At 30.8% G+C, this 10,823-nt stretch overlaps 1 protein-coding gene across 1 annotated transcript; it reads left to right on the forward strand.

Moving 5' to 3' along the window:
• Positions 1 to 305: 305 nt before the first annotated feature.
• On the forward strand, positions 306 to 4,917 carry LOC148299655 (uncharacterized). The gene is made up of 2 exons (XM_088275842.1): positions 306 to 1,140; positions 3,401 to 4,917. Exons 1-2 carry the CDS (start codon positions 346 to 348, stop codon positions 3,839 to 3,841), a joined length of 1,236 nt encoding a protein of 411 aa, XP_088131968.1. The 5' UTR covers positions 306 to 345; the 3' UTR covers positions 3,842 to 4,917.
• Positions 4,918 to 10,823: the final 5,906 nt, after the last annotated feature.

Consider the following 10,823-nt stretch of genomic DNA (forward strand, 5'->3'; position numbering starts at 1 on the left):
TACTTAATAACATTACTTTTTTTATATATCTGTCATTTTTTTATGGATTTTTTTTTCTAAAATTGGCAGGTATTTTTACAAAAGCGCTGTGCTACATGCGATATATCTAAATGTTTTTCATTAATGGTGTTAAGAGCTCCATGACCTACTTTATTTCTTTTGATTAGTCATTTAGAAGTTGTGTTATCTGGAAGGCCCACGAGTTGAGAGACATCGGGTATTTTAAATGGGTTATTATAGTACACTTCTTATCTCACGAAACTTGCCATGAACGAACAACGGCCTTTCAAATCAAATCGTTCAGTTTAGATAAATGTGTCATTAGTGTACCAACCGCGAAACAAAATGGTCGCCGACGAAGACGTAGAAAAAATAGCTAATCTTAAAATAAGAAGATTTATAAAACAGTTAATTGAAAGTGAAAATTTCGTTCAGTGTAAAGTGATTGCAGGTGGTGCGACGGAAAAGGGGAACAATTATATGGGTGTAGTCGAAAGAGTAAAAGTGTCTGGATTATTACAGAATGGAGAAGAAGTAAATAAATCTTACATCTGCAAAACTGCACCTCAAAGTATTAATAGAGAAAATCTACCTATTGATAGATTCTTCACAGTAGAAGTGTTCGCTTACAATCATGTTATACCAACGTTTGATGCGCTCCAAAATGAATACATCACAAAAGAAGAGGACAAGTTCAAATTTGTCAAATGTTTCAAAGCGGACGGAGAACAGATGGACGAAGTGATTATAATGGAAGACTTGACAAGCGAGGGATATAAACTGCTCGATCGGAAGATCATTCTAGATGACCAGCATCTTAAAATGGCGTTCAAGAACATTGCCAACTTCCACGCTCTATCATTCGCTTTGAAAGAGCATAATCCTGAGAAGTACCAAGAGCTGGCCGATTATGTAGACTCCAAGCCGTGGTTTACTTCGGATATGAAACCGTTCGTCGACCAGGCGAAAACAAGAGCAGAAGCAGAGTTGACCGATGAATTTTGTTTACAAAAATTAAAAGCGTATGAAAGAAGTTTTTCTGAAATATTTATAGCGGGAACGGATAAGGAAAATGCTGTACCTTACGACGTTCTGTCGCATGGGGACTGCTGGATATCAAATCTTCTTTTTCAATACAAGGTAATGTTACGATATTTCCTGTAGCGTCTTTGACAGGCTTGTAAAAAAATGGATTGAAAATATATATATTTGGGTTAACAACAGTAACATATCGTAGTCGTACAGGAGAAAGTGACCAACTAACAAAACGTATAATGTTCAGGATGGCCATTTAAGTCACTTTTGCTTAGCAAGAAAATAAACACCATTGAAGTTACTCATTTTTAACTAGTCGGTATGTTTTACTTCCAAGTTTAAAATCCTTTGGGGTATTCTTCAGGGCAATATTGAGCTAGTAAGATATCAAATAATCAATGATCACGTTTTTGAAAAAAATGCGCTTGGTCACTTTCTCCTGTATGACCACGATGCATAAAACAAAACAATTAAAAGATATACATTAAACAAGCTAATTAAAGTTAACCACAGAAACATAAATATTAGTACAAAATGTTTAGTGTAGATCTAGCAAATGAATTGAATGTGAGTGTGTGCGCGCGCGCGCGTGTGTGTGTGCGTGTGTGTGTGTGTGTGTGTGTGTGTGTGTGTGTGTGTGTGTGTGTGATTCTAGTAGGGACATATAGGGATATGCAAACTCTATTACAGTGGAACCTCTCATAACGAGCATTCCCAGAAGTCCCAGCGCACAAGTGATTGTCATGAAAATGGGATTTGCCCTTTCTCTGTAACTCTTTATGCGAAATGTCCCTCGTTTAAGGAGTAATTTATCAATTTTTTCTTACTCGTTTTGAGAATTACCCATTATAAGAGGTGCTCGTTATGAAAGGTTTCACTGCACCTTCACCGTTGCTCCTATTCTCATATTCATACTTACTTTTCTTTTGCCAAATAGCAATTATATCAGTCACCTTGTTCTCATTTTCTAATTCCTATAAACGTTATCCCTATTCTATTTCGAGTCCACTAACGAGTTAACCCACACGAGTTAGTCCACATTTCGATGCGGTGCCTTATGCACCACCTATATGCTAGAAGAAAGAAGAATTCCTTGTAGCACTTTTTTATTACTGTCAGTATCTATGTGATATACAATAATTCTCAATTATAAAGTAGGTACTTTCACAATATAATGATTGGCATAAATTCAATATATGTTCTTGTATTCAGTCGACGATTATACTAAATTTGTGGTAACACGTGGTAAATTAGGAATGAATTTTTTTTTTCATTGAAACTACATTTTATTTTATTATTTATACAATTGGTCATCATGAAAAGTTGTTCACCTTGTAATGCAGTGCATTATATTTAATAATAGATACAATGTTTTGGCACAAGGTTAAATGGCTACATTCTTCAGATCTCTGTTATGGTAAACATGTTTAAAGTCTATAAAGTCTTTTACTCTTTGTAGCCAAAGTAAAAATTAAATATTAAATAATTTATTTCAGTTAAATCAATGATTGAGCATACACTGTAAACGTGGAACAATCATACTTCGCGCAATGTCTTTCAGAATTAGTTCATGTGGAAATTTATTGATTGACATTCAATATAGATATAGGTTTTATCAATTTTAACTTGCATTAAAAAAACAACACTGATTTAGTTGTTTCCACTTTTATTCCATTTGACCAGACTTCTTATATTAAATTGTTATTATTAAACATTACTGAAATTAATTTCGTGATAAAAATAGTATAAATCATGGTTAAAATAATATGAGCCCCTGCGTTCATATGTATATAACATAGTATTTTGTCTAGCCTCCCGCCAGTCTGATGATGTCGGTAATGGCAAAATCTGATAACTGGTCAAATAAAATAAAAGTGATAAAACAAAATAGTTTTTATTGTTTACTGATTCGGTATTAACTTTGTTGAATGTCATGTTGATTTTTTAAAAACAAAAAATTAAACACTTGTACATATAAAACCTGTTTTATGATTTTTTTAAATCACACACGACTAGTTTCGAAAACTACAGTTGTTTTTATCTACAAGTGAATAATTTTTATATTATTATATTAAATGCAGTTCCACCAAGAAATTCCAATATTTACAACATTTTGAGTGTATCCGAATACTAGTTCACAAATCTGGATTATCTCCAATTATAGGAATTATTTTTCGTATTATTTTTTATCAAAGATGAAGAAGAATATGGGAGTCTGGCATTTACGGGGCTGTAAATGCCCAGACGTCCATATTCTTCTTCATCTTTGATGAGATGTCAAAAAATAATACGAAATTCCAATATTATTGTTTGGTGAAATTAGTAGAATACGTATGCATCTTATATTTATTGTTCTCTTGTTTAGGATGGTCATCCAGATAACATTATCTTCCTGGATTACCAAGTGATGAAACGTTGTTCTCCGGTAGCAGATATTGTACACCTCCTCTTTACCTCAACATCCGAAGAGTACAGGAGAGACCATTATGAAGACCTCATCGACTTCTATTACAAATCCTTGAGCTCTAGACTTTACGAACTGAACTGTGACGTCTCTAAGTGTTATCCTTTGGATGTGTACAAGGACCAACTCAAAAACCTACTCCCATTTGGATTGGTGGTGGCTGTTATGTTTCTTCCCATGCAGCTGAGTGAAGCTGCAGATATAGTGGATATGGGAGAAATCACCAAAGACGAATCACCGGAGCCGCAAATACAAACATTCAAAGACTCTAAAACGAGGGAAGCTTTCTGTGATAGGATAGGGGGAGTCATTCGAGATTTTGTGAAATTGGGGGTCTTGTAATATTGGTCTAACATCAAAGAAAAGCTCGCATTGGTGACCCATGAACATCATACATTCATACCGTGAATACCAACAGAAACCCAATGTCAAACACTATTCCAGCAAATATTGGGGATCAAATAATTTGTTTTACAATATTGATCACAACCTTTTGATTAAAGTAATCTACTTTGTAGCAAAACAGCTCACATCCGGTAAATTCGTCTTGAGATCTGATCTACAATACATCTGGATATACATAATACAAAATTATTGGAAATTTCATCGATATGTCGCTTACTCCTTTCCACAATCACATATATCAGAAATCATCAATTTTGAGTTGTACGTGTTTTCGGACTGCCCAGAAAATGTACTTTATTCCGACAAAAGCGGCATATTTTTAACCTAATATTTACCCGCTACAGGGCAGAAAGTGTTGTTTATGCATTTTGAAGAAACTGTATTGTTTAATTATTTTTTTAAATATAATAAATATTTTTCAAATGGAGAAAAAACATTCAGGTTTTACCTCAAAAGATCTGTTGCACGCTAAAAAGTTCAATAAGTGGCTTGATATATTCTTTTAATACATTTAATTATATTTTTTAACTTTAAAAACGATCTCCTGAAAAATATTTTTTTATAAACGACGTTGTTGAAAGGAGTGAGCGTTATGTCGGCTTGCCAGACGTCCCGGTTTTACCGGGACAGTCTTGATTTTCAGATAAAATCCCGATGTCCCCGTCAGTTTACTTCACGTCCCGGTAAAAATTTAATTTGATTATAGATGACAGAAATATAAAAATAATTAACTGTGAAAGATCATGTATTTAGGATAATTACATTGTCTTTTACTTCGCTGCACTGTGCGCTGGGGCTATTCCGGTGTTCCGGTTAAAATTTTCAGAAATCTAGCAAGCCTACATTAACAAAAAAAATCTGTTTTAAAGATACGACAGTTAAAATCAATATATTTTATTTGATGTATTCTAGTTCAAAAACACTTTTTTTTATTTATTTTATTTTCTTTCACAAATACTTAACCTTCAGAAAAAAAATCTGTAAATAAAAATAAATACACAAATAAACCTTAACCTTGTCTTGAAATTTATTTCATACCCTATTATTTTTTAAAAATCATTCATTTCATATATTTTTTATCTCACAGAAGTTCTAAAAAATTATTTTTGTAATATGTTTGTAAATTAAAAACAGAAATATTTCCCTTAAAAAAACAGAATTGAGTTCAAAGAAAAAAACTGGACATGAATGACAGCAAAACCAAAACAGGTTCTTTGGGTTGCATACCTGCACGCGTAGTAGCTTATGTGAATTTTACACCACCAATATAAATACATATATTTACAAATCCGGAAATACCTTGAGAAGAGATATCTATATTACAAAGTATATGCTTATTGATCATATAGTCATAGAAAACTAAGGTATCTTTGGATTTTGAATATTTGCAGTTTATAGCTCTGCGAAACATATTTTAAATTTATAAATTTCATTAGAATTTCAATTTAATAAAGAAATACAAATATTTTCGGGAAACTCTCAACGCTTTTTTATCATGTTTTCTTTTTTTTTAAATCCTTAATATTTTTTTGTAGATCCGTCATTATTTTCAAGGCCTGCCTATATGCAAATTTTCGGCAGTACCTATCGCGGCGTAGGTCGATGTACAATAAATAATCCGGTGCGAGTCTCGGCTGTCAAATTTAGCCATGAATCAAACCATCGTCTCAGTGACAGCGATGCCATCTAGCGGCGTGTCAGCCACAGACAACTGGAGGACCGCTGACACGCTCTGATCTGTGAGAAGCGGTCAGTCTGTCACAATATTACGTGATTTATGGGTATCTGAACCCACTTATTTACTGGACTGGTACTCTGCTTGCTTACATATGCGCTGCATATTAGTATTAAATTATAATCAGTTGGTAAACCGCCTCCGTAGTGCAATAGTCAGCACGCTGAGCTACCGTACTGGCGATCCCGGGTTCGATTCCCAGGGGGGGGTCAAATAAATATAAGTGTTTTCTTACTCTAATATTTATTCTGTATTTACCCTGGACTGGTACTTACCGGTACCTTATACATAATATTTATTCTATATTCCAACTCCTGTCCAGACCACATTCATCAGTTTCTAGATGGTTTTGACATGTAGAAAAAAAATTATGAGGAAAGTAAGGTAAAAGAAATATGTGAGTCGAATGCAGTTGGAAATAGAAGCAGGAGGAAGTACCTACCAGTAGGAAGGCTGAGGAAAACTTGATATGATCGAGTATTTCAAATACTTGAATATGGTCAGAAGTTGGAATAATCGGCGGGTATGCATGAGTGTGGAAGAGTCGAAGAAATGTTGCAAAGACAGAGTGGTGTGGCGTTCTATTATCTCTGCCTACCCCTGTGGAGAAGCGGTGTGATGGTTAGTTAGTAAGTTAGAGAATGAATCAGGCAATACAGTTTTTTTTTTAATACAGCTAACCCTAAGTGCCATATTAATGTATAATATAATATGCGCCAATGTATAATGTGCACTAATGTATTATATGCACTAATGTATTATATGCACTAATGTATAATATGCCCCAACATGCAAATTTATAAGTTGGGTTAATGTGTCTTAAATGCGAAAAACAAGGAAGAAAATGATATTGTTCCAATATATCGTTCAATTTATTTCATCCAATTACATTGATTGTTATGTTTTAGATAGACGCCATTTAATAAATCAAGACGGGTTTTAATTTAATTGAAGTAATTAATAACGATCAAACAGAGCACATGTGTTCCACAATCACCTTGGAAACAAAGCCAGTAATTTATAACGCATCAATACTATACAGATGGGACTATTCAATCATGAATGCGAATTGTGGACATAAGTGATGGAATTAACCCCGTGGCTACCAGAATCCGATGTATCGGCTTTCGGTGCCCTAGCGAGAAATACCGGATACGTCGGATTTGACGTCATGATTTACAAAAGTATCAGATAAATTCTGAAAAGTATGTAAGGGATTCCTCGAGGGTTATGCAAAAAAAACGATTTACATTATTTTTTCGATTTTTAATTAGTTACACATCAATATTTAGAAATAAATGATCATTTATATCTGTACAATTAGTTGATCTAATCAATAATATGTATATAATTATGTAGATTGCCCAGAGCTTTTATCACTCATAAATTTTAGATTCCCGGCAGCACAAACCAGAAACAAAAACTTATTCAAAATCCCTAAAATGCATACCAAGTCCTAACAAAATTCATTTTTAAATCGAGCCTGCGATATGTACAATGTAATGCTTAATGAAATAGACATAAATAATGTTTATAAAATATAAAATTATTTTTCAATATTTTGATATGCTACGATTATTTTTATATGTATCAAGCCACCATTGTGGCACCTATTTTATTATTGTTTATTAACTGGCTATTAATATTGGCAGTCGATATACCTTAATTTTGATTCCTAGCTTGGTACATTATTGTTACACTTGCTAGCGACTTCTCGGTTTATCACCTCGAGTTTGAAGAGGCATTTTTATTTAATTGACAAAAGATTTCCGAACACCAAAATCATGTAAAATGAATCCGATAAAGTTTTGTAAAACCGTTTAATTGAATGAAAATATATTATTTCTCATCTGAAGTGGATAGAACTCAGTTCAAACATGTTTTCGAAACAGAGGTTAGTACAAAATATATACTTTTTCACTAGTTCAACTATTATAAAAAATATGTATTTCATATACGGGTATTATTATTGTATATCACTCAATTTTGGATGCTTTGCCTATAAAAATACGAGTATTATTACTGGTTAGTAAAGAAAAAAGTCTCTTATAAAAATTAGATAGTGAAAATTGGTCTTTGATTTAAAATATTGTTTTATTGTCTTCTTCTCCGTCTTATTCCTCATTGCTGAGGGTTGTGACCCTTGCAGAAGCAATGACTCTTCTCTAGTTATCCCTTGACTGCGCTGCACGTAGCGCTCCAACCACTGAAGTGCCTGCTGCTGCCTTAATTTGATCGGTCCATCGTATGGGGATCTTCCTCTCCCTCTCTTTCCCTCCAGGCTACCGATCACAAGATTTTATTGATTGTTTTATTGTAGCATGTTAAAAATTAATCATTTCAACAGAAAGAGGGATGTACATTCATATAAGCACGGTTTTATTTATATAATCTGTAAAAAATATTTCATTCGTTATTTTATTGTATTCATCAGTTTATCGGTATTGTATTATAGTTTTTGGAGTAAGAATGAAATCGAAAATGGTAAAATGGAAATGGTTTTTATATGTGTTGATCACAATAAATTCAAGACGTATTACTTTTCATATTTAAAAAAAAATTAAAAACATAATCAAGTTATGCGTCACATGTAAATTATAACATACCTACTTACCTACTACTTATAAGAAATGAAAAAAATATATATTTTCAGTACTTTTTTCTTGTTTCTAAAATTAAGTCAAATAAGCTTATTCCTTAGAAAACTGCATAAAACATGTATGGGTTATATGATATTTCATAAAAAAAATCTTTTCAAAATTAATTTTAATGAATTCATAAAAAATACAAAAAATATGTATGAATTTTGGGAGTAACATTCATTTTTTATGTTAGCCGATATCTATACTACAAGATACCTACAAGACAATACACGATGGATGCCATATCACAAAATATTTTTGTATGCATAAATTATTATAGTACCTACATTTTAGTATTTTCGTAGTCATCCACAAATGAATACAAAAAATGTACATATTCTTAATTATTTTCAATAAAAAAGGAATTATTTGTTCCGTTATATAATTATTTTTCTTCTTAAAATATCATATTTATTTGAAGCCTACAATTAAAATATTTTCTGGTAAACTAGATTGATATTGTTGTGTATTTTCATTAAAAAATAGGATATATACATATAATATTAACTTATCTATTACAGATCCTCCAAAAAGGAGTTCGTTGGGATGATTAGAAATATATTTGGATACAATTCTAAATGCAACGAGAAAAAAAAGTCTTCTGTTTTCCAACAGGATAAGCAAGAAAATAAGCCATTCAAAACAATAATGAAACCCAGATTCTTCTTCAGTAGATCAGATTCATTTCAACCAAGTCAAAATCGTTCAAAAACCAGGGGATCTCCGGAGCGATATGTTAATAAACGAAAACTATCGGCCTCTCCCAGCCTTAACTTTGAAGAAATCGACTTATCATTAAATTTATCCAGCATCCTGAAAAAATCCAACACTAGCAGCTTCAAAAAGACTATCAGATTCGCAGAAGACCAAGATTCAAAACTAGGGATAGAATATTTTGAGGCTGATGAATCCATTAAAACTCCAAATGAACCAGATTTTACAGGAACGAGTGGAACAGAAATGAAATCTTCAGAGACTGACGAGGATTATTACAAACGAATGAAAGAAAAGATCCTTTCGAAAAATAAACCTAAGAAGCCTAAAAGAAAGATGTCTTTCAAAACTATAAACCAAGATAATACAAATACAAAAGAAAGAAAAATAAACACTTCGATTCCTGAGAACTTATACTTTACACCAAAAAATATAGTTACTGCGCCTCAGTCAACACCAAATGCATCAGTTTTAGGAGATATTACCAACACTTACGGCATCAGCTCTTATCTGCCTTTATCCAACCTTGCTCAAATGACCACTCAGACGTCTGCAGTAAAGCCTATTGATAACGGTGATCTAAAATCTGTTTCGAACGTCTTTCTTCGCAAGTGGGACACAGACGATGATGAAAAATACATAGAATCGCCGGAAAATTCCAACGATATGGCATACGTCCAAAACTGTGAAAATGAATTATCATTCAATATCACGGATACACTTGAATCTCCAACCAGTGCACGATCTCGCAGTAAGATGGCTACCACGAAGAAATCCAAGGCCAAAAGATTCGACCCCATTGCGAGAAATAAAACGTGTGGCGTATCTCTCCTGGAAAAGCAGCTCTCTGATTGCAGTCAAATGTCATGGTGTTCGGTATCTAGCTTTTAAGTTCTCATTTTTACACCCTTTCTTAAACCCTTATAACGTTACTTATTTTATAATAAAATAAATAGTACTGATTCGGAATGATTTTAAACAAATCATACTTACATTAGTTTTGATGAAACGGAACGAATCTCTGAATATCCATTTAAATAAGTTTTTTTTCATCTACCTAATAATTCAATTGTTTTTATATCTTTTTTTATTTCATGAGAAAACACAATTTTTTTGAAAAACGAAACAATAAAAGGATTATAAATAATTTCTGAGTTGAATTATTATCTAGTTAGATCTGTCCTTTGATTAAAATTATAATATAAATTTATCTTTATATGTGTATATATATATATATATACATATATATATATATATATATATATATATATATATATATATATATATATATATATATATATATATATATATATATATATATATATATATATATATATATATATATATATATATATATATATATATATATATATATATATATATATATATATATATATATATATATATATATATATATATATATATATATATATATATATATATATATATATATATATATATATATATATATATATATATATATATATATATATATATATATATATATATATATATATATATATATATATATATATATATATATATATATATATATATATATATATATATATATATATATATATATATATATATATATATATATATATATATATATATATATATATATATATATATATATATATATATATATATATATATATATATATATATATATATATATATATATATATATATATATATATATATATATATATATATATATATATATATATATATATATATATATATATATATATATATATATATATATATATATATATATATATATATATATATATATATATATATATATATATATATATATATA

The sequence above is a fragment of the Brachycentrus maculatus genome, unplaced genomic scaffold, assembly GCF_059751285.1.
Source record: "Brachycentrus maculatus isolate JH-2025_06_01 unplaced genomic scaffold, ASM5975128v1 h1tg001010l, whole genome shotgun sequence".
Taxonomy (NCBI): domain Eukaryota; kingdom Metazoa; phylum Arthropoda; class Insecta; order Trichoptera; family Brachycentridae; genus Brachycentrus; species Brachycentrus maculatus.

Coding starts and splice junctions, on each gene's coding strand:
- LOC148299655 (XM_088275842.1), top strand. CDS start 346: ATGGTCGCCGACGAAGACGTAGAAAAAATAGCTAATCTTAAAATAAGA. Junction 1,141..3,400: donor ATCTTCTTTTTCAATACAAG/GTAATGTTACGA, acceptor TCTCTTGTTTAG/GATGGTCATCCAGATAACAT.